This window comes from Caloenas nicobarica, chromosome 3 (genome assembly GCF_036013445.1).
Source record: "Caloenas nicobarica isolate bCalNic1 chromosome 3, bCalNic1.hap1, whole genome shotgun sequence".
In the NCBI taxonomy this organism is placed as follows: Eukaryota; Metazoa; Chordata; class Aves; order Columbiformes; family Columbidae; genus Caloenas; species Caloenas nicobarica.
In genome coordinates, this window is record NC_088247.1 from 102987594 (window position 1) to 103012941 (window position 25348).

Consider the following 25348-nt stretch of genomic DNA (forward strand, 5'->3'; position numbering starts at 1 on the left):
GTTCAAACATGATAAATGTTCAACATTATTTCCCAAACACAGTAAATATGTCTATACAGCAGTTGACGGGCAGGCATGAAGTTTAGGAGCACAGCTTGCTCTTAAATCTGCCCACCTTCTGTTTGCGTGCTGACTTGCAGGCAGCCTATGAACAGCTGATATGGGTGCTGGGAAACCTGTGTATAAGGGTGGAGGGATAGACAAATTGTGTAAATGAACCATTAAAGACAGTGTCTTCAAGATGAGATTGTGGTGTATTGACAGGGTGGTGGCAAGGAAACATATGTTAAGTGTTACTGTTCTGTTCTGTGGTTGGTGGGGTTGTCATCAAGTTCTGTTTCATCTTAACTTTTCTGAGATGCCAACAAGCAATAATATCCAACTTCTTTGCTGTCACTGAATTCACACCCACACCAACTCCACTGCCACCCTAATATATCACATTCTCAATTAAAATGTATTTCTGTAAGAGCTCAGTGATTAAGAAAAAAAAAAAGTATCTTCCCTGAAAATGGGAGAACATAATTAATTCCTACCATTAATAGGTGAAATTTTAAGTTTGATGGGTGCATAAACATAGGAAGAAAACAAAATTCAGATTCAATCTTATGTGAATACTTCATTATTCAAAGCTGTTATTGTCTGGAGAGATGAGCACAAAGAGTGTGGGTAATGAAAACAAGTTTTATAAATATCATCGCAATTGTAGCTGTAGTGAAACATAGGTTGTCATCACAGTCTCATCTGTTCAGTTTGTGTTTAAACTGGGCCAAACTCCTTGCTGACTTACACTTGGAGTTAGGAGAATTGCAGATGGTGTGAATCACCAGAGAATGCAACCAGTATTTTTATAAACCTTTACTTTTATTAGGTGGATAACACCCACAAGTACACTTCTATCACCAGACAAAAAGCATGGCAGTGGCAGAACAAACTTCCTGCAATGTTTTCCAATGTGGAATCACAGGGAAAATTCCCCAAGTCAGAAGATAGTTCAATATCCATTGCCCATTCAGTCCCTGGCCCCTTTTTTCTGCAGTAATATAAATTATTGCTAAACATTATGCTTTTTTTTTTTTTCCTGGTATAGCTTTGCAACTAAACAGATAACTTGGTGTGTTGTTTGGTTTTTTTTTTCCCTTGGAGTTCCTAAATAAATATCAAACGGACCTAATTATCTTTCCATAAAGCTGTGTAGAGCACTAATATTTACTAATAGAAATAAATTTATCCTCTGTGTAAGATCAGTCCCTGGTACACGTTTCCAAAATGCTGTCTGCTCAGATGTCTGCTTAGCTTTGTGACTAGAGGCTGGTCATTTTTCTTTGGAATGATCTTTTTATTGTGTGGCCTTTGGAGAGATTCGGTCGCTGGTGTGACGCGTATGTATGTTTTGTAGTCTTGATTGCTGCCCTGGATCAGATTAGATTGGATAACTGAAATATGTTGGCTGGTTTATAAAATGCATGCATTTACGAAGATGAAATGATGCCCATTTATACGGTGGAGTGCCCTGACTGGGATCTCTTACGTTATTTTCCTCCAAATGAGCGACTCTGTCAAGTTGGTGATGAGAGCGGCGGTTTGGGAGGTGAAGCAGACCCTGGGCGTGCTCGGATGCTGTTCCCGAGCGCTCAGCAGCTCCGATGGGCTGATGTTTGGGAAGCGGGGAGCTGTGCTGCATCCAGCTGAAATGGAACCGGGCAGAAGATTGTTTCTCTAGAGTACGGCCAGGACACTGCAGCTCCTGTGAAAGCCCTGTGGAATACTTAGTGGAGGCAAGTCGTTAGTTATTTGGGGTTTTTTTTGTAGGGAAAAATGGCAACTGTGGCCAAACATGCCCTAGGGCATTAAAGTGCTATACAAGGATACTTATAATTGAGAGCGGACAATGTTTCCTAATTAATTACATAAACCATGCTGCAGCGCAACCCAGCCTTATGTTCAGTAATACAATATAATTTGTTGCGAAGTTAAATAGTGTATTGTGAGCAACCGCCAATCTAGAAGTACAGTTTTGTTTCCATCGTTTCTCATTTGCAGCACACAGCATTGTGAGGTTTAAAAAAAAACCAAACAAACAATAAAAACCCAAACCACAAACAAAAGAAAAAAAGCCCCCCAAAACTTTGGGAGATTCTTTCACAGAATCACAGAATCACAGAATGTTAGGGATTGGAAGGGACCTCAAAAGATCATTCAGTCCAATCTCCCTGCCAGAGCAGGAACACCCAGATGAGGTTACACAGGAAGGCGTCCAGGCGGGTTTTGAATGTCTCCAGAGAAGGAGACTCCACAACCTCCCTGGGCAGCCTGTTCCAGTGTCTGTCACCCTCACTGAGAAGAAGTTTCTTTTCAAATTTTAAGTGGAACCTCCTGTGTTCCAGTTTGCACCCATTGCCCCTTGTCCTATCATTGGTTGTCACTGAGAAGAGCCTGGCTCCATCCTCATGACACCCACCCTTTACATATTTATAAACATTAATGAGGTCACCCCTCAGTCTCCTCTTCTCCAAGCTAAAGAGCCCCAGCTCCCTCAGCCTTTCCTCATAAGGGAGATGCTCCACTCCCTTCATCATCTTCGTTGCCCTGCGCTGGACTCTCTCCAGCAGTTCCCTGTCCTTCTGGAACTGAGCAGCCCAGAACTGGACACAATATTATATTTATATTTTATATTTATATTCCTTCCAGTTGTGAGTCTGCCTAATGTTAGTCTTTCAAGCTTTGCACTGTGACCGAGAAATAGCAATGTGCTTTTTCATAAATTAAAATAGATTCTTCATGTCATTACTGGATTTCTGTTCCTGGGGATTTAACAAAACATAAACTATTACAGAACTTTTATGAAGTAAAATACTAAGAATTTAGGAGGATTTATTTCTGTTGGCCTCCTTCAAGAGACACTGGAACTTTTACTGAAGAAACTTCTCTCCAGTCCTGTGTGCTTGATACCAGACCCCAATCTGTTTCTTGCAGGTGTGGCAGGAATGTGTCTTAACTTTGTCGTAATTTGTAGGCTCCCCAAGGGTTTTTCTGTGACATTGCTGTATTTACACTGACTGATTCTGTGAAAACAATGTACTTAATACTGTCAGATTTGTTTCAATGCACTTAGACATAATGCAAACATAAAATAAATTGCATGCCAGCAAATAAAGAGTATGTTTTTGAGTTCGGAGTTGGGAATGCTGGTGTTTAAAAAAAAAAAAAAAGAGAGAAAGCAAGCAATGAGAAAATCTAAATGTATAGTATATTTGAGGCTAGTCTCTTTTCCAAACTGTCATTTAGGATTTCTTCAAGGCTCAGCTGTATTAATTAAGGGTAGCTCAACAGAGCCCTGCCTTCATGGTTCTGTTTTTCTGAGCTACCTAGGTCGTCTTCATCTAAGCACACTTCAGGGTTATCATCTTGTCTTTGTGTTCAGTGAGTCTTCAGAGGATTTCCTGGACTTCTTGAAGGGGATCCATCTTATGATTCCAGTATTTGGGTTCCTCGTGGTGTTGTCACAGACCAGTCTTTCCTCACACCATGAGCTGGATCTTGCACTGGCTGCCATGTCATGATTATCTCCAACTCCTGATTGCTGTTACCGACTACCAAAAGGAAAGCACAGCGCAGTCACTCTTTTTCTTTCTTATTTCCCCCTCAAGGAAATTTCAGCTCATCTCTACACTCACAACAGAAAAAAGCTGTTACCGCTGTACATTATTAAAAACAGTTGTCACTCAAGGCTCATAACAGGTTCTTTTTATCTCAAAGCTACATCTATAAGTACCAGTGCAGTGAAACAAAGAGAATTTAAGGGAGATGCGCGGGATCCCAAAGTAAATTGGTCTTACAGCCATGAACAGGGACATCCTTCCCCCTTTCTGTCAGTGCTGATTTTGATACCCAATTAGGAAAAGAAGTGTATCTGTCTGACTTGTGTGGTTGTTACCCTCTTAACAGTTGGCCCAGCTTGAGAATATGAAGACCTGTTCAAGAAGTATTAAATATAGAGATGTCATAAGCCTTTTTCTTCACAATTGTACTCCAACTCTCTCACAGTTTCTGTTATTTGCTCTTTTACTTTAGTCTAAACATCCCTCACAGATCTAATTCCTAACTTGTAGAGATACTGCATCCACGGGGAGAAATGCTTCACTTATAATCACGTTTTATAGTTCCCTTTGTGGTTTATTCTGGCACTGTGACTTGTCATAGTTGCATAAATTGAATTCTGCAGAATACTCTTGTAAAATGCCACACTTTTGATTTTATTAATAAATGTGCTTCAGTGTGATGAATGCAGCATTAGAGTAGGATGCAGAGTAATGCTTAGATTTGTGGATGGTAGCTCTAGATTTTATTCTAAAGCGTCTCACCAGATTATTATGTCAATCATGGGTAGGTCATTTTCAGGATTTCTGCTCCTGCATTCCATATCTGTAAAATGAATTTGTTTTACCTATACAGCAGGTCTGTGGTGACACCCCGTTGATTATTTTTTGAACAGCTGGGCAGCAGGCACGCTGTAACATCTCACAGAATGGTTGTTCCACTCATATGCCAGTTACCCAACAGCTGCCTTGTACTTCCATCATCTTTTTATTGAGAACAAATACTTTCTTGGGTTGTAAATTGTCTGAAAAGAAATCATTGTTTTAACATATATTAATATTTATGTGGTGTCTGTCAGAGTGAGCTTTTGTTCCTTAGGTGAAGCAAGCAGAAGGAAAGGTATTACTAGAACACAAACACAAAATAAAGAACATGCTTTGAGATTTTTGAATGAAATATGCTGAGGGTTATTACAGCTGTTTTCTTTCCAAGAAAACATTATTGAGCATTATTATTTTTATGGACACTTTTATGTGCTGTACTTTAAAAGCAGTCAGTAATTACCAGTGTGTCTGAATCTATCAGTTAATAGAGGAAACTAAAAGACATGAGCAAAAGGCATGTCTCCATTAATGAGGTCTGAGGTAAAGGTTCTAAACCTGATGGAACTTAGGAAGGGCATGTTTTGCTCTGGAGTAGTTTACCTTTTAGAGAAATTTGCTTTATAATGAATAGAGACAATAATAATTAAGCTGACACTAATTCAGAGTTAATAACTGAAGTACGTTTAACAACTAATAAAAAGGGGCTGTTGTGTATGTATTAAACCTGGAATAGCGTATCTGATGCGTCTCAGCATTTTAGGCAGCTAATGACTTTTTCCATCAAGTGTGGAGATGCATTCGTTTGTGAAATAGTTTTATGTTGGTTTGGAAGTTTGAGAAAAAATTGTACCTGATATGAGGCAAGAAATCTGGAAAGCAACAATGCTGAAAAGGCTATAGATACAATTTTACAGAGTGACAGATTAGTGGGTTCTCGGTGTTGTATGTAAGAGTATCCCATGTTTTGTTTCAACTAGTTAGTTCTCAAAGGAGTGTATTGGGGAAGCTAGTTTCCCATATTTTCTCTTGGAAGGAAGGAAGGAAGGTGATGCATCTAACTAGGCCCTAAAGCAAAAATAAGTCTTTGAATAAGCATTTATTACAATATTTGAAAAAACTGTTTTTCAGATAATCGCCTTTGATGAACTTCGGACAGACTTCAAGAGCCCAATAGATCAGTGCAACCCGGCCCACGCAGTGAGTACAACCAGGGGCTCGCTAAGCAGCGGCTGCTAAAGACAGGGAGACGCACTGAGCTGTCAGTGACAGTATGAGTGTGGAAATGGACAAAGAGTCTATTGTGAAGTCAACTGTAATTTGGAAAATTGATTTATTGGGCCAGTTTTAGGAATCCAGATGGCAACTCTTTATGCTAATAGCTTTCCTTTTTGCTGAAAGAGGCAGGAAAACAATTTGGAAGTTCAAAAACTGAAGAATGTATAATGTGATGCTAATGCTTTCTTTTTATCTTTTCATTCTATGGCACGAGTTTTCCTTTTTGAAATAATTTGCTTTCTCTGTGTTCAAGCATGGGGTGACCACCTTCTCCCCCACTGTATCAATGAGTCAAAAGCTTGAAGAGATTTGATAAAAGATTCATTCCTAGATCTCTCTGTCCCATGGCAGGGTCTTAAATTCCCCCGTGCTTTAAGAGTAAATAACACATTCTGCTGCGTCTGCTCTTGAAAAGGTTAAATATCACCCTGGGACTGTAAAATCGGTTTTACCTAATGAATGAAAATGCAACTCAGATTAAATATGAAAATTCTTCTGTTAATTAAAGCTGTAATCTGGGGCAATTTCGCTGACCACAGTTATTACAAAAATGTATCAGATTTGTACCACCAGCTTGGCTCCCTGTCGTCTCACTGGGAATTACAATGATTATGACAGGTGTTGAATTTGATCTCTACAGAATACCAAGTTATCATATTGCCCACAAATTATAACCAGATTAGGCAGCTTGTTTGTGGTACTGCTTAGACCACTGATTTTAAGCGTAATCTTTACGTGAATCTTCAAATAAGAAGGCTTGTTTACTGTTCACCAACACATAAGCAAAGAATGAGAACAGAAGAAAGAAATTATACAAAGAAATCCTATAAAGGGTTTCAGTGGAAGTAATCTGGTTTTGAATTTACTGGAAGTAATCTGATTTTGAATTCACTTTATCTGCTTTTACTTCCCATCTTGAGAACTGCACACAAGAAATGTGTATTTATATGTACCAAATTCCAGTAATTTATTTTCTTTGTAAAACTTCTAAGATGCTCCATGGAAATAATTTCCTTTTATTTTAAAATGGTAATGGAATTGGTCTCCAGGATTTAAAAAAATAGAGTTAATAAGCCCCTGTTTCAATCATATTAGTGATGTAATCAAAAAGTTCATTATAGAGTTTCCAATAAAACACAGCAAAGTATTCTGTGATCAGTTGATGTATTTGACTCTCTCCCACGAAACTTCTGTGATAACTGGAACAATACTCTCGGATTGTTTTCTTCTGCACAGTATACATGCCTTTTATATTGACATAAAAGGAAGATTTTTAGCAAGTATTTCTTATTTTTATGTCTTTTGTCAAGAGTATTTTCATTTTTCCCTATGCATAGTTGCTCATGCCCATATTCCATATATTTGGTGGGGTAGTTTTCTTTATTGCACTATAAGGATGTTTGATGTTTACTTACGTATTTTCCACAGTGTTCTTGAAGCAGAGGATAGAGCCTTTTTGACAAGAGAAGACTGAATTAGAGAGAAATCAGAGGCAAAGACAATGGCAGTACTGAGAATTTAATTAAAATTTCCTGGTTTCTTCTATTACCTGCAGTTCAAAGATGGACTTCCTACTTTTCCAAGGCCAGCTGCAGTTAGGCATCTGTCCTCTAAAGAGAATTAAGAGGATTATCTTTTCCTCTCCACGTACTTCCTACTAAAGGCAAAAAAGCTTTCTGCAGCTTCACAGGCACATCCACATGTCCATTCTCATGTTTGTAACCAGGAGTCTGAAATTTCTGAGTCTCTTTTAGATCACAGATACCACAGAGAGGCACAGTGTTTGTCTGGTGCCTATCAAGCTTCCACTGTCTCTCCAAAATTATCCTTTTTTTAAAAAATGGCTGAAACTTGGGGACAGGAAAAGAGACATTTCTTGGGAGAACGGAATCAGAACTCAAACTTGGAGCAAATGGAAAACATTTGAAAAGCAAAAGTTTAGGGAGAGTTGGCTTCTAACACTGGTATGTTACATTACCTATTTAAAAAAGGTCATTATTCAGAACGTTTTTTTTCCATGTCTAAATGAAAATATTACCAGGTAGTCTTCTGAGGACAACAAAACCACTCTGCCTTCTGCAGTGTAACCACCAGTAGAATCTTTCACAGTAACTCTAGTGATGGGGTTATCCGGAGTGAAATCTGATTTTTGTAGTGATTTTTCTCATTATGAGCTATTTAAAAGAAAATTTGTCTTGGACTTGCTTTCTTTCTGTGAATCAAGCTTAAAGCATCTTTTGAGTCACAGTGCTTGATTACAGTGACTTTCAGTATTTATGAATGCATCAGTTGTTTAACATGGCATTTCTAGGACATTTCAGAGGAGGAGTGGCTGACACGCCAGAAGGCTGTGCTGCCATCCAGCGAGATCTGGACAGGCTGGAGAGCTGGGCAGGGCAAAATTTAATGAAATATAAGAAGGGAAAATGTAGAGTCTTGCATCTGGGCAGGAACAACCCCAGGTTCCAGTATAGGTTGGGGAATGACCTATTAGAGAGCAGTGTAGTGGAAAGGGACCTGGGGGTCCTGGTGGACAGCAGGATGACCATGAGCCAGCACTGTGCCCTTGTGGCCAGGAAGGCCAATGGCATCCTGGGGTGTATTAGAAGGGAGGTGGTTAGCAGGTCGAGAGAGGTTCTCCTCCCCCTCTACTCTGCCCTGGTGAGACCTCATCTGGAAAATTGTGTCCAGTTCTGGGCCCCTCAGTTCAGGAAGGACAGGGAACTGCTGGAGAGAGTCCAGCGCAGGGCCACAAAGATGATTAAGGGAGTGGAGCACCTCCCTTATGAGGAAAGGCTGAGGGAGCTGGGTCTCTTTAGTTTGGAGAAGAGGAGACTGAGGGGTGACCTCATTAATGTTTATAAATAAGTAAAGGGTGAGTGTCACGAGGATGGAGACAGGCTCTTCTCGGTGACAACCAACAGTAAGACAAGGGGTAATGGGTTCAAGCTGGAACACAGGAGGTTCCACTTAAATATGAGAAGAAACTTCTTCTCAGTGAGGGTGACGGAACACTGGAACAGGCTGCCCAGGGAGGTTGTGGAGTCTCCTTCTCTGGAGACATTCAAAACCCGCCTGGATGCCTTCCTGTGTAACCTCATCTGGGTGTTCCTGCTCTGGCGGGGGGGTTGGACTAGATGATCTTTTGAGGTCCCTTCCAATCCCTAACGTTCTGTGATTCTGTGATTCTTCACTAATGAGTTAAATTCTAATATCACATATTGCTCGGGCACACTCTTAGTGACAGAGGAAGGGCTCCTATACCAGCTGTGCAGTTGTTTTTCCCATTCAGAATTGTCTTCAATCCAGAGGTTGGATACCTGAAAATGCACGACCAAGTCACTGTAGTATAGTTTGGCACCATTGCGTAAAGCCACAAATGCTGACTTAAAAAGAAGTTGTAGCCTCTGGCCCAAGGCTAACACAGACTGAAATCCCCAGTTCATATTGTTACACCCAATAAAATTGAAAAAATAACTTATTGGGACTTTGAAATGGGTCGATCATTTGACTTGCAACCAGTAAGTAGGTAAGAAGTGAATACTATTGTTTCAGATTAATAATGTGTGTTGCTTCCCTGCAGACATTAATTATGATCTTGACCCATTGTGATTGTAATATAGTGTCTTAATTTATAACACCAGTTAATCTTTCACCTTTTCCCCACTTTTTCTTGACAGAGAGAGCGGCTGAGGAATATTGAGCGCATTTGCTTCCTCCTGCGAAAGGTGAGCATAAACTAGCCTAGGATTGGTGAAGTTTATGAGAACTAAAGCCATCACGTGGTCATCTGCATTTGTTTTCTCTTTGAATGATCCTCACACTCCATCGATGAAAGGCTGAGTTCTGCTGCAGAAGTGAAAGTCACAATGACCTTGTATGGAATAAGTAAGACAATCTATAAAGGTTAGCATAATAGAGGATTTCTGGATAAGAACTGAAACTTCAGAGCATCTGCCCATTCATTTTGGAACATGCTTTTCAAAGGGAGTGAATCATGCAGTTAGAGCTTGAGGTGCTTATAGCTCCATAAACTGATGGTATTATAGTGCAGGCTTTAGAAATACCTTTTTTATTTTAATAGGGGCTTACTATTTGATAAATTAAACATTTTATTAGCTACATATTTAATGTTTGTTTTTTAATTGGCTGAATAGAGAAATTGATATAGCGTTTATTTTAACTTGACCCAAGAAGGATGCCGAGTGCCTCAGTTTCTGAGGGTTTTGAAGGAGCTGATAAAATGTAGGTTTGAGTTACTCATCTGTAGCTTGAAAGAGAGTTTTCAGAAACACTAATTGTTCTCTGGATTCTGTCCTCTTGAAGTTAAAATAATCGTAGTTCCAAACTATTTTACTCTATATATTCAAGTTCTTATAAATTGCCTTCAGCAGACTAGTAATGGAGCCACCCAAATTTTTCAGCACTTTCGCTTACAAAGTTTAAAACTGAAGTGTGGACTGCTGACTACATCCTAATCAAGCTAACTAGTAAATTCAGATATGGTTTTAAGAAACCAATGGCCTCACACTTGGAGGTTTTGGGAAAGCCAGTGCTAGGGATTATTGGCTTGGGATGATTCAAAGGTGTAACTGTGACCATGCGCAGAACCTATGAGGGGTCATTTTCAGATCGGTCAGAACCTGAGTCATATCTGTTTGGCACTGTTATGAATGTGTGACTGTTTAGGAGCCACATTTAGGTACTTATTTCGCCTGGTTTTGACACTAAGGATGTGAAATAAGAGAAAATAACTATCACCAATAGCTTTCCATTTTATCAAGAAAGCAGCCAGCCAGTTTCAAGCTGTGTCCCAGTTTCTTTGATGTAAAGCAACTAGTGAGTGGTAATGTATTAATATATGTGAGCCCCATGGGAATGCCTTGCCTGCATCAGTGCTTAATTTTTATTGAGCCTCAGCCCCACTGTGTACAGTAAAATTAAGCATTTTGGCTAATTACAGACTCTATATTCATAAGGGATTGGCTTGCTTCTGGTTCCCTTAAACAGTTTGTTAATGCAGCCTCCTCTTCAAAGTTCTTTGGGGAAATGTTTGTTTTAATTGGAAGATTATATGCACGAAGAGGAAGGTGGAATAACTACAAAGATTTGTAATCTTCAAATCTGACAATCTCTAAAAATAGCTGTAGTTTATATAGTATAAAGGACTCACTGTTGGCGAAAATTCTGGAAAAAACAGTGAAGAATTGAGTGCCAGCTATAGAGATACAGGAAAATAGCAGTTAGGATGCTTTCAGCAAGCACTAAATATATCCCTCATTATAACATTGTGAGGCTTTAGGTCTGTTTCTCTTTCTATGAAACACAACATATCTGTTTTCCCATATCTTGAAGTCAGATAATTCTTTGAAAGGGCTTTGAAAAAGGTGTTGTCTTGCTATTTATGGCATTAGAACTTAATGCTTAAACTCTACTGTAAATCTGTTTTTAAAGATGTTATAGTCTGGTTTTAGAAGAGGCTCTTGGAAATTATTAAATGTGCATACGATATGCCATATACATCTGATCTCAGTGGGCAAATATTTTCTTGAGGATGGATTTTCAGTTTTATCTCCAAAATACATGGAGAAGATTATTAACAAACTATAACCAGGTATGTGGTATGTCACCAGGTATAATATAAGTTATTTACATTTTCCAAAATACAGTGGAGGATGTAATCCTTCTGCATCCGGGCACTTTCTGATGTTTGGTTTGGGGAAATTTTTCTATATCATTAAAACAAAGAGGAATCATGTGAAGCAGGTATATATGGTGCCGGCACATGTACATGCGTGTATGTGTAGGTCCGTGCTTTTGTGGTGCTATAGAATTGGATTAGCCTAAGTTTTCTGTTTACTGGAGAATGATTGATTATGTCTAAAGAAGCTATGAACTTCGTATAGCCGTGGTCAAATCTCTTCTATTCTGAAGTAAAGGACGGGAAGGGGCCTATTTTCTGAAGCTAGCAGAAAACGAAGTTCTCTCAGGATGCAGATATGTAATTTCATTCAGCAGTGTATTTTAGGGGCTTTATAGTATATATATGTGTGTGCATTCGTATGTGTGCTCGGTAAACTGCTGAATATGCCATTTTGTGGCTATTGTGTCATATAAGTGTTACATGATTCACATAGGACATACAGTAATATTGGTGAATGCTGTGGAATCTGTGCTTTCTTTTTTGCTAAGTTGCCTTTGTTTCTCTAAGGATAGGCTTCTGTGACACAGAATCACAGAATGGTTGGGGTTGGAAGGGGCCTCTGGAGATCATCCAGTCCAACCCACCTGCTAAAGCAGGTTCACCCAGAGCAGATCGCACAGGAACGTGTCCAGGCAGGTCTTGAATGTCTCCAGAGAAGGAGACTCCACAACCTCTCTGGGCAGCCTGTTCCAGTGCTCTGGCACCCTCAAAGGAAAGAAGTTTCTCCTCATATTCAGCTGGAACCTTCTATGCTTCAGCCTGTGCCCGTTGCCCCTCATCCTATCATTGGGCACCACTGAAAGGAGTCTGGTCCTGTCCTCTTGACACCCAACTTTGAGATATTTATAAACATTGACAAGATCTCCTCTCAGCCTTCTCTTCTCCAGGCCGAACAGACCCAACTCTCTCAGTCTCTCTTCATAGGAAAGGTGCTCTAGGCCCCTCGTCATCTTCATAGCCCTCTGCTGGACTCCCTCCAGTAATTCCTTGTCCTTCTTGAACTGGGGAGAGCCCAGAACTGGACACAGTACTCCAGATGCAGCCTCACCAGGGCAGAGTAGAAGGGGAAGATAACCTCCCTCGACCTGCTGGTCACACTCTTCTTAATGCACCCCAGGATACCATTGGCCTTCTTGGCCTACAAGGGCACATTGTTGACTCGTGGTCAACATGTTGGTGACCAGAACTCCCAAGTCCTTCTCTGCAGTGCTGCTTTCCAGCAGATCCGCCCCTAACCTGTACTGGTGCCTGGGGTTATTCCTCCCCAGGTGCAAGACCCTACACTTGCTCTTGTTAAACTTTATCAGGTTCTTCTCTGCCCAGTCCTCCAGCCTGTTCAGGTCTTGCTGAATGGCAGCACAGCCTTCTGGTGTGTCAGTCCTTCCACCCAGTTTGTTATCATCAGCAAACTTGCTGAGGGTGCACTCAGTCTCTCCATCCAGGTCATTGATGAACAGATTGAACAGGACTGGACCTAACGCTGACCCCTGGGGAACCCCACTAACTACGGGCCTCCAACCAGACTCTGTACTGTTGATCACAACCCTCTGAGCTCTGCCATCCAACCAGACACGCACACAACCAGTTGTGAACGAGTTGCCTTGCACTAGTAGAAGCAGTACAGTGTACTGCAGAACAGACTTCTGGGCTCATTAGTCCTGCTGAGGAGTGGGATAGGTGAGGTATGCCATATAGGCTTACCATGATTTTTGTGATTAAATATTTTGGTGGGGTTATTAAAATATATTTGGTTAATGATGACAGCAATATCATATAATTGTAATTGCGGTTGTATTTTAAGAAATCCACCTGATTGATTCCTGTTGGATATACTTATTTTAGCACTAAGGACAATTAGGAATTTCCTAGATTAAAACACTATCTATTTCATTAATCAACCACTGTAATATTATTACTTTACCTTTGAGGAAATTTAAATTGTGATTAGGTTATGAGTCATAATTTTTGAATTAATCTTAGAAATCCTTACCAAGGATGAGAGTTGATTGAACTCACTTCCTGCTCTGTGAATGTATTTCGGACTTCAGTTTGTTCGTGCCAAACAGTGTTGAACAATATAGGTAAACTTTGTCAACTTATCAGCAAATATTTATTTTTAAACCTTGTTAAGCTAAAGTAAGATAGATTTATGAACAGCAAAACTGGAAATGGAACTTAACCTGGGAGGGAGGGAATTGAGGTAGATAAAAGACAGACTTTTCCTCATTTTCCTACTGTCGTGGAGCATTTTAATTAAGTTAGGCATAAAATTCATAAAACTGCAAGCGGAAGAAAATATTGTACCACAGCTCAATCCTTTCTCTTGATTTTATTTGTTTGGGCTCTTTTTGCAAGTCCTGAAGGGATGATTGGAAGAGAGCAAATTCAGCAAGAAATCTAACCACAGGCAAGGTAACATTAATATCAAAGATGTTCCAGATGAACTTGAACTGTCTTGAAAAATACAAACAAATATGCAGACAAAAACCCCGCAGGGACAACTTTTGAATAACCAAACTTAGCTGGTTCAACACTCCAGCACAAGTGGTAGCAACAGGAGATTGTAAATCAGAAGCTGGGGTGTTTAAAAAAAAAACAAAACCAAAACCTGTTCACCTAATCTTTTTTGAAGCAAGTTTTAATGTTTTAGTTAGGAGGCTGAGGGTTGCCAATGCTTGGGCTGTTTTAGGACTTCTGTTGCTGTGATTTCCAGTGGAGCTGTATCTGTGGTAGCAGTGGTGGAAATTTATTCTGTACTCAATAGTTCTAGTGTTTACCACATTCAATTCTGTTTTTTCTGCTCTGCAAAAATAAATTATCTTTTAAATGTATATTCCATAGTATATCCCCTAGTACACATCACAGTTATGTTTTAATGTATTCACAGATTTTGATAAATAACCAAAACCAATGTTCCCTTAAATAGCAATTATAGAAGACAATCCATTCAGACTGAGATATGCAAATAAAATGTAAAACCTAGTGTGCATAATACGTAATTCCAGACATGTGAGTGCCTACATCCAATTTTGTTTTGGTATGCTTCTGTATTTAAATGTTCTGTAAAAACAAACAAAAAACCAAAAAAACCACACCCACAAAAAACCCCAACCAACCAAAAAAAAACCCCACCCCACACCAAAAAAACCCCCCAAAACCCCAAAATTACTCGTGTGTATAAAAGTAATTCATATGCATGAGTAATCAATCATAAGCTTGAAGGGCTGTGGGTTAACACCACAGATTCAATTGTAGCTGGAGTATTCCAGGAGTCACAGAATGGAATGTTACACAGGTTTGATTTAGCAACAATTTAGGATTTATTAAGGTAGATCACAAGTTTAATATATGATTTCTAATAGTGCTTAATCAACAGCTGATTAACAAAATTATTTAAAACAATTCAGTGGGATTTCTGGATATTAAAACAACGACTTGATTACAGATTTGTTGATGCCAAGGGGCACGCTGTATGTATGAAAGAGAAAGCTAAATCACTTACATATAGACGCAGAGGTATATGATTAAATGCTTAGATACAAATCTATAAATGCATGCATACTTGTGTGCATTAATCCATGGATATTTGAATATATTCACACACACTAACCTATGGCTTTGTGCATATGTGTGTGGAATATATGTAGAGGTATACCTATTAAATTTCTGTTTCAAGTTAAGCAAATTGCTCACTTTAATGCGTCACCATTTCTGAATGGGTGATTTGTTGAAACTCAAGAAATCTGTCCTCACCCGTGGCTTTGTGGCATCAGTTCATCGCGAGATGTCTCTGAGGGATGTCCCACCTCAGAGGGAGATGCCAAGTCACAGCCACTGTGACCCAGGAGAGCTCAGAGGATCGCTGTTTGTAGGGTCATGAGGTTGTTGACTTTAGGCAGTATTTTTCCACTGTAGCCACTCTTAGGATGAGGTAATATTCTGACAGCATCCAGAGCTCTCTAGACCATATCATTCTGGTACCATTTTGCTCAGGCTGAGTCCCAGGTAGCAGCTGTACCGAACTGTCCATAGTGACTGGTGGTCGCTACCTTTCCTAGGCAGAAAGGGGGTCTATTCCCATACAGCCGGAGTTCCAAGAGTACAGAGGGTTGTGCCTTCGTGTCTTGACTCACCACACTTCTGCCTCAAGTTTTCCCACCTTCACTGCACTTACACAATGGGGAATTGTTCTCAGCGGAGCTACGAGAGCGTGGGAGGTGCCTCAGTGCTCCATCTCGCCGCACTTGCACAACAGGAGTTGTTTTCCCCAAATTGCGCCTGACTGCCCTGCTAGCCAGGCAGTGGAGTGACCCAGGAGAGGGGAGGGTTGCAACCATCACACCAAGGAAGAAGATAAGGTGTCATCCTGTGCCTGTGTCATGCCTGTTTGTCAGTGTTGAATGCACATACTCAAAGCTTGAAAAAACCTCACGGTGTGTTTTTGCATAATAGCAGATGAAAGCAGTATTTTCTGAGTATGGAGGTGGTTCTACTTTAAATGGAGATAAATATTATGGGAAGTCAGCATTTTTAAAAAGTAGCCCCATCTTTCCTTGTTTATCCTTTTTCATCTGACAGTTTCTTTCCTGCATATTTTCGGTGAAGGAGACTGACCAATGTGCACTAGAGTAATTGCCATATGAAATAATTTTATACTTGGACCTTATTAGATTCCAGACCTTCCCCTACCAGTAGCTCCTGCCATTCTCTGCATGCAGCAGCTACAGTGGACATATCCCTTTGGAGAGTGTCAGGTGTCACAGCAGCTGATTTCATAGACCATTCGTATTCTTCTTGATAAATGTGAGGGTTATTATGATGATAATTTCCTTCTGTTGTTCTGCCTCGTAGTCACTGGCAAGCCTGAGATAATGTGTTGGATTTTAAGCGTGTGTTTCTTGATATGTCAGTTGATCGCTTCGTCGTGGATTTAGGGATTTATAGATGCATGACATTCTTTTAGCCAGTCTGCAGGCTAACAGTCATTAGCATAGTACTTCTGTAAGCCTATAGCATAGTTCATTAAAAAGCTTAATGTAATGTTGTATAAGTAAATTTAGCAAATATGATGTATAATCACAAGGAATTTTTAAACTGGTGCATATCCATCCATATGTAAGAAGGAATCATTCTTCCTGGGGTTGAAAAATCTCATAGGCAGAAACGATAGCAATAAGAAAATTAGTTTGTTGTAGAACTGGGAACAGCAGTAATAGTTTTACTTTTTGTGGTGCTATATATATTTTTACAACCTCAGTAAAGATGTTTTAATTCCTCATTAAGTTAGACTTGACAGAAAATGTTGCAGCATAGCCATACGAGAGGGATAAGTCTGCAGGGTAAATACATACCAGGTTTGTGGTATGCATTATGCATTATATTCAGCACCTCCTAACCAGCAGGCAACATTTTGTCTTTGAAGTTTAGGTGCTTGTGTTATCTGAGAGGAAAACAGAATTTTTAGTCTAGTCAAAAGGTATTTTTGGACTGTGGAATAGCAGTGATATTCCACCTTGCAGGACAAAGAGGATGATGTACCCGGAGTTCTGATAAACTGCTGCTGTCACAAAGATGACAAAGGGAACAAAAAATGGCACCATGTGACATTTTTTCCTTTTAACAGTGATTGTTACAATGAGGGAGCACATGAGCTTTGTCTACTGTCATTAGAGACCAAAGGGTTCATAGTTGTTACTGGTTTCCGAGCACATGGTGTATTTCTTGATATATCTAATGCTCTCTCTTTTCATACCTCATCTATATGATGAAACTCCTGAGTTTTGACTAATTATCTGGGCAGCAGGAATTCTGTCAGGAGACCGTTCCTACCGAGTGACTGGGAGCAAAAACCCTAATCAAAAGATGATGTGGGTAACTTCTGAAGAATGAATATAGAATTATGTAGATAGAAAACATACTGCAGGTACCCAGGCAGTTATTCAAGACTTTTTCTCCCTGTGACCCAATGCAATACAGAAGCTTGTACCCAAGCTGGCATCGCTGTGTATAAACTGATTTAAGTAAATACTGTGTATTTTAAAAATTATTTTTATAATCTCAAATGATTTTTTTCAATCTTTGCAGTACAATTCAGTGGTTCAAAACAGAGTTGGTTCACATCAAAAAGCTTTCTGAACGTCCCTGGATTTAGGAAGTGTTTGACTTCAAGTTTGATGTTCGTGCTTATCATTCATCTCTATGATTGAACTACAACAAAAGCAGCTGTAAAAGCCTTCTGTGGGCACTATTGTTCTGTTCTTGTCATTGAGAACTTGGAGCAATTTCTGTTTATTGCTCTGAGGTGAGAAATCTTGATATTCAAGCATAAACTGATGTGGAATAGGCCTGGACTTAGATTTGGATTTGAAGTTCTTATACTTTGGACACCACTTAGATAAAAACTATATAATGCATTGTTGGTGTGGTTATGATCAAATACGTCTGAATTTGTGTAGAAATTCCCAGTGAAACTCAGAAGAAACCACGAAAGTCAAACACTGAGTAGAATGAGGGGAAGCAATAAAAGGTTTTGATTAGACAATTCAGCTCATGACTTTGTAGCAGTTCACTTGAGCTAATGCTTTACTCCTTGGAAAATAATTTTCTTCCCTCTGAGTCTGGCCATTACTGGGAGAGGACTATATCATGAAGGAAGGTGGCTGGCACATATTTCCAAGAATTCGGGGTGCCTTTTGATCAGATTGCGGTTTTACCTCTAGTTTTATCAAGGTCTGAACTTTCTATTAACTGGCCTGATAGGCAATATGGATATGAAGCAGTTGTTCAGTAATCCTTTTTTTTAGAGGTTTAAACATATGATCGGTTATTTGGATTATGGTGATATTCTGAATTAACATTATCATATGAAAAATCTTCACATTTTAAAGGTGTCTTCAGTAAATTCAAATGGATGGGTTTAGGATGTTCCGTTTGTCGTCTTTCTGGAAGAAAATATAATACAGGAGCAAATCTGCTTTTGTTGTGATGAGGTGGATATTCTGCTGTCCTGTGTTTTGCCACTGATTGAATTTTGCATTCTTTTTTTATTTCCTTAGTTGGATACTTTGATCTTTTAAAGGCCCTGTTGTGCTTCAGCCTGAGATTCCTTTCAGCAAGACTTGGCTCTCCTTTTCTATTATATTAGTGTTGGTGTTATTGCGGTGCTTCCAGACTCAGGTAAAGAATAAAACCTTATTGTGCCAGGTGCTACAAACAAACAAACAAACAAACAAAACCCCCCAAACATGGTAAGAAATATGAAGAGCATGTGTTTACACTCACAAGACATGTATGTGACAGAAAAGGAAAGGTTGCGCAGCTGATCTGATGATGGAAATCTTGTTTGCAGAGAGCTACTTAGTTTTCTTATTAGCAGGCATAGTTTGAATCTCTTAGTTTTAGTTGAAGTTAAAATGTTTGCTGTTTGGAGGGGTCTTGATGGATTGTTGAGTTAATAACTGCATGTAGTCTTTAATCTCTCCAGCAGCTGTTCCTGTTGCCAGCTCGGTCTGGAATCAGACTCAGACTACTGTAGTCCAATTTATGACTGTTGGGAGTAAAATGATCTCGTGTTGTATGCTTAGTCTTGTGAAGCTTGCTCTACAGCAATACTAATAAACATAGACAATATGATGAGATAGATCTCATCAACATTGTAGTGAGTATGAGCTACACCCCCCTGCTAGACATATGCACACATAATTAGCTCCTAAGCTGCCGCAGAAGAAATTCTAGAGTTTGCATGCAGGCACTGGAATAAAGGATATTGCTCTTTCTAAAGCACTAATTAGATCTGCAGATTTTGTAGGATGTAAGCTTGCCATGCTGTGTGGATTCTGTCGGTTAGGACTTGGACTGTCAATACAATATCTTTCATAAAACTAATTTAATATAAGTCCTCTCTGAGTGTGTGTGAGACACACGAAACTGATGTGGTTTTCAGTACTTATTTGAAAGATACTGCTAAACTGCTATTAGATGATAAAGCCAACTTTCTTCTGGCCTTCAGAGTGGCAACGAGTAACCTTTTACACTCTAAGGATGAAATCTGTAGTTAGCTAAAAATGTATTAGTATACAATTTTTAGTTTATGGAAATCATGACTTATGGCTGAGTTATTTTTAGACAATTTTGGTACAGCATCTCTTGTTAGTCAAGAGAGACATGAGATAAATTTAAAATCTGCTCTTCATATAAACAGTGGGGCTGTCCTTAGGTTGTACAAATGAAAGAAAGAGGAACATAGCTCAACAGAGGAAGTGGCGATATAGGAAAAACAAGTAAAATATTTTTAACTGAAGTATTATAGACTTTTACCACCTCTATGTTAGTTTGTTTTCTGCAGCTTGCCTGAAAGAGGATGGAGTTAACATATTGGTAGCGATTCACACTTGATAGAGGTTTTGTTTGCATCTGGAACCATGAGGGACATAATGATTTTTCCTGAATCTTCCAATAAATTTGCAGTATAGACAAAACTTAGGCCTTCAGTACCTTGGTTGCTTAGGCTTCTTTTCCTCTTTTACAGTCTGATAGGAAATTCGCTACAGGTAATCTAAAAGCTTATCTCCTTTTCTCTCTTAAGTCTTCTCTGCCTACTCTCTTGTTATATTTATCATCTATGAAGTGTAGAATGGGATAAAATGGATGTGTGCCCTATTCACTCAGTCTCCTGGGCACCCACATACTTTTAATTTCATCATAAAGAGTGGAAATTGGCACAGTAGCTGTTTTGCAGAACCGACAGTAGAAATGGGACCAAAGAGCTGGCAGTAATTTATACTTTGTGCCCAAATAATCCCATAAGCATTGCTTGACTAGAGATAGTGTATCTCGTCACACTTTTTATTTTATTGTAAATATATCAGATTCATATTTACTAGATCAGTATTACTATAATCCCCTTCGTCCTTTGCTTGTATACAGTTCCGTATCTGGAAGGAAAGTCCTTAAGCTAGGACTAAAGAACATAGAGAAAGTCTAGTATTTCTGGCAGGCAATTAATTCACTGCTGATGCCCATTTGTTTTGTGCATTGTGGCAGCACTATTTTTAGCCAAATTCACAAGTTCCTGAAATCAGCACTTTTCAAAAGTTAGAACATAACAATTGTTATTTTTAGCAATCATTACCTGAGGATGTCTGTGTGCTTACTTAAGGATAATTAAAAGATATATCCTGCTATGCCTGCACAGGTGTTCAAAGCAGGGGTAGACCATAAGGGGAAAAGTTAGGAAACTAGTGCAAGAAAGAAGAGTTCAAACTTGTGACTCAGTCACAGCTTGGTGCTTACCCCCTTGTTATTCCAGGGAGGAAGAACAATTCGCCAGTGTGATGCCTGATGGAAACTGAAATATCTTTTGAAGGGAGATATATATGGGTCTTCATAATATTATTAGTCATGAAAATATTTATATATAAAACTATTCCAGGTTAACCAACTTCGTTTTGCTATTAATGTCATATTTTAAATGTTTATTCAATAATGAAAGTGGCAAACAAAGTATCACCCTGTAATAGGTGACCTCTTGCCTTACAATTCAGCTTGTTCCAGTATTATTCTGGAGGATATGTAAACGTATGTCCTTACAGTGTCAGAACATCACAAGTAAAAGCAGAATAAGGCTGAAGATGCAGCAAAAATGTATATGAGTAACTGTTGCCTGTAACGTACTCCTGAGAGCAGTGTACTTCTCAGCTGCTTGGGGTAATGAAATTTATGCATCTGTTCCTCAGCGCTGTGTTGAAGATACTGACAAAATTTGACTTGCTAATGGACTGTATTTGCTATAATTTGATATGCAATAAAGTAAATATTTACATTTTAATAAAACTAAAGAAACTGGAGTTAAATCAAATGTCACTGTTGTGTTTAACAGGATGTTCATTGTGGATTTAAGTCAGTATCAGACCTCATAAAACCATTATGCAATTACAAAAAGCAATGTAATACCTAAAAATAGAGTGCAATGATTTTACATCATACCTGTTATATGGATGACAATTGCTTCTGCTGGGAGTTAAGTGTCCTCCCTTGCATTTAGATGCTGATTTTTTCAACAAAGCTGTTAGAATAGCAGGGCAGGGTTTGTCTGTGCTGTACCAAATCTGCTCCCGCAGACTGACAGTCTTCACGCACCAGATACAGAAACAGCCCTTTAGTGAACACTTAGTTTTCAGCATTTATGAAACTGTCAATCTTGGGCAGACCCCCAGGAGAAGGCCTGAGGGCCCTTCCTGTGCCGTGCAGATGGCTGAACTTAATTTTAATGATCACTGAGATTTCTGCATTCACAGACCTGCCTGGGAAATGAGGGGCTGGTTTTTGAGATCCTAACGAACAGCTGTGGTACTAATTGTCATTCTCCCCAGTTTTGGGAGAGCAAACAAAGACGGCATGAGCTCTTGGAATAACCCAGCTGCGGGGCGTCCTGGCTGGTTGTGTCTGAAACACAATAGTGAGGTAGGGCAAGAAAGCGTCTATTACCCTGTTCCGTGTCAGTGTTGGCAAAACGAGAGAAGTTCACGCTCCAGGGTTCCTAACCCAGCTTCTGTTACTGGTTTTGAACTAAAGTTAAAAAAAGAAAGGTTGTGAAGGTATCTCTTGATCCCTGCTGAGTGGAAAAGAACAGCTAGCAGAGGAGATACGCTTGTAAGATCACAGCACATCTGCCTTAATGATGTGCCTTCCAAGGACGGGGCACTTTTTGAATTGTGGTGGTGCTGTGCAGGCCTTATAGTGGAAAAGTCTTTTTTTAAAATATGTTTCATAACCTCTTTACCTGTTGGCTTTTATGACCTCCCATACTCTCTGCAATATAGGAATATTTATAGATATTCTTGACTAATGTCCCATGAAGACCCGATCTTCCTCTGTCACTCTTGTTCAAGTCATTATTTATATTATGACAAAGCTTAAATATTCTAGTCATAAACTATCTCCAGTGGAATCTACAGATTTTAAATATCCCCGTGTTGCAGAAGGCAAAAATGAGACAATGAGAAGTGAAATAATAGGCCTAAATATAGGCGTGTTTAGTAGCTGAGATGGAAAGAACATCCAGAAATCCTGTATTTTAATATTAGACCTGGTACTGTGTTACAGATGGATATAGAATGTTTTGTGAGAATGATAATTAGGTTCTTCGTGTTCTTCATTTCATTGTCTGGTATTTGTGCTGTGGAGTGACTTATGTTCACATCCACTTAATACCGTTTAAAGAAATTCCAATAGTGCATTAGAATAATGACATTTCCTTTACAAAGCATCGGCTTTGTGCTGCTTCACTTTATTGTGATCCAGAAAGGTGGAGGGGTGAAAACACAGATGTTATATCCTTTCTTTTGTTTCTGCTCTGCATTTGGTCCATAACGTTGAGTCTTGCATGTGTGCACCATTCCTCTCAGATAAAATGTAAAGCTGTTTATGTGAGCTTCGTAGGTTCAGCTGCAGGTTGTTCTTTTGATGATCTGGAATCCATTTTCCAGCCATTTTCTTTTCAGCTAGTCGCATACATCTACATAGCAAATTGCTAAATATTTCTATCGGTTTGCATAACATGGTTTTGAATTACTCAAGATGTTTTGGTGATAGGTTTGTTATAACCATTTTAACTACACAACTGAATTTCTAAGTGATTGCTATAAGCAACTTCAGAACAGAGCCTGTAGAGACACAAACAAGTGTGGATTTTAACAGGAGAACTGAAAGAAATAGAACCTGAAAATTTGGACTGAAAACCTTAGTATATTTACTGTTATAGCATTGTATTGGGCTCTAGGGCAGCCTTTCAGAGGAGGTTTTGGAAGTCTAGTGACTCAAATCATGTAGATTGGAAGGATTCACTAGAAAATGTACATGGGAAGCCTTCTTATATTTCAGCGATAAATTTGACGTGTTTCATGTGTTTGATCAATGCAAGCAATATGTTTAAAACTGTTGGAAGATGTAGGGTCTGTGTATTTAAGTTATACAGAGTTGCCCCTTCTTTGGTTTGTGCAACAGAAGAAGCAAACAGATACAATTTTTTTGTTTCGATGTACACACGTTGCACATATGTGCATCATCTGGGCTAATGCACGTGCTACTGCTGTTTTCCCGTGTGTTTCTGCTTGCTTTTTTTTTTCATTTGCTTGCGCTACATTTCTGACTTTTGTAGTCTATGTTGTTGGATTAGCAGAATTTCAGAGTCATTAAACGATCATCTCCCTTTAGTCTCTCAATGTCTTTAGTTCAGCAGCTGATGCTCCTGAGTAACCCAGGTGAGGTCTGGCAGACACTGTTAAGATGGCTTTTAATTAAAATAACTCTTGTGTTCTGAAAAACTTGGGTACATTTCTGTCTCGTCTTTCACTGCTACCTATGAGGAAAAATTATACATTTCAGCTTTAGCATGGGATATGGTGGAAAAAAGCAGCAAAGTGAGCACCATAGTGGCAAGCTGCAGCCAGTCTTTGGTGGAAGTAGATGCAGCAGCATTAACCACTGCGGTAAAGCTGCGTGCACTTAGATCAGGCCTAGTTGGGGCCCTGGAGTGATTCAGCATATGTGTGGTGCGTTCAGTTTCTTGTCACAGAATTGCGGAATGTCCTGAGGTGGAAGGGACCCACAAGGATCATCGAGTCCAACTCCTGTCCCTGCACAGGACAACCCCACAGTTCACACCGTGTGTCTGAGGGTGTTGTCCAGTCTCTTCTTGAACACTGTCAGGCTTGGGGCCGTGACACCTCCCTGGGGAGCCTGTTCCAGTGCTCCAGCACCCTCTGGGTAAAGAACCTTTTCCTAATGTCCAACCTAAACCTCCCCTGGCACATCTTCCTGCCATTCCCTTGGGTCCTATCATTGCTCGCCAGAGAGAAGAGTTTGGCGCCTGCCCTCCCGCCTCCCCTTGTGAGGAAGCTGTAGCTGCCATGAGGTCTCCCCTCAATCTCCTCTTCTCCAGGCTGAACAAACCAAGTGACTTTAGCTGCTCCTCATACGGCTTCCCCTCCAAACCCTTCACTGACTTCATAGCCCTCTTCTGGACACTCTCCAGTAGCTTTATATCCTTTTTATCCTGTGGCACCCAGCCCTGCACCCAGTGCTCCAGGTGAGGCCGCGCCGGTGCAGAGCAGAGCGGGACAATCCCCTCCCTGCCCGGCTGGCCATGCTGTGCTGGATGCACCCCAGGACATGGTTGCTCTCTCGGCTGCCAGGGCACACTCTTGGCTCATGTTTGACCAGAACCCCCATATCCCTCTTCATGGAGCTGCTCTCCAGCATCTCGATCTCCAGTCTGTATGTACAGCCAGGGTTGCAGTGTCCCAAGTGCAAAATCCAGCACTTGCCCTTGTGTTGCCTTGTGTGTTTGTAAGGTGAACAACTTGTTACATGAAGGAGATTCAACCTCCACTTCAGTGTTTTTCCTGCTGTGGGTGGGAGGAGAAGGCAGGCGTTAGGAAGTGAAGTGGTCTTGGCCACCGTTATTGTAATGAAGACTTTCAGAAATCCTGGGAAGGGAAGAGTGTGTAACGGCTGGCAATTTCTGGGTATGGTGTAAAATCTGTGGCTACAGTGTGGAGTCTTTGACATGCACAGTTGGAGACTGATGTCGACTCAGAGTCTTTTTGGGGAATAAACAGCAATTCTGTGAGAATTACTATTATTGTGTGGCACTCAGGTGTATTAGTCCTAAGCAAAGTGCTGGACAGAAGCATGAGGTCTTGGCATTTCGGTGGCTTAACAGTGATTGGGAAAAGAGTTTGATTCACAGATGATTTTCTAAGCGGGAGGATATAATAGCACTGAAGAAGGGAGATTCCTATTTCTGCTGTAATATCTTCCCAGTTTTGTTTTCTATGAGGTATTTTGTGCCCTGTTCAGTGGCGAGATAAACTGTAAGAGTCGTTCCATGTAAAAATGATATAATGTTCTGTAAAAGCAAAATTACATTTGAGAAGGAGGTATC

At 39.9% G+C, this 25348-nt stretch overlaps 1 protein-coding gene across 2 annotated transcripts in view; it reads left to right on the top strand.

Moving 5' to 3' along the window:
• CNIH3 (cornichon family AMPA receptor auxiliary protein 3) overlaps nucleotides 1–25348 on the top strand; it is a 54560-nt gene that overhangs the window by 20632 nt on the left and 8580 nt on the right. For both annotated transcript variants that reach the window (XM_065632068.1, XM_065632071.1), the window contains exons 2-3: nucleotides 5553–5621; nucleotides 9380–9427. In XM_065632068.1, the coding sequence (XP_065488140.1) occupies nucleotides 5553–5621; nucleotides 9380–9427 (117 nt within the window). The remainder of the gene's footprint in view (nucleotides 1–5552; nucleotides 5622–9379; nucleotides 9428–25348) is intronic.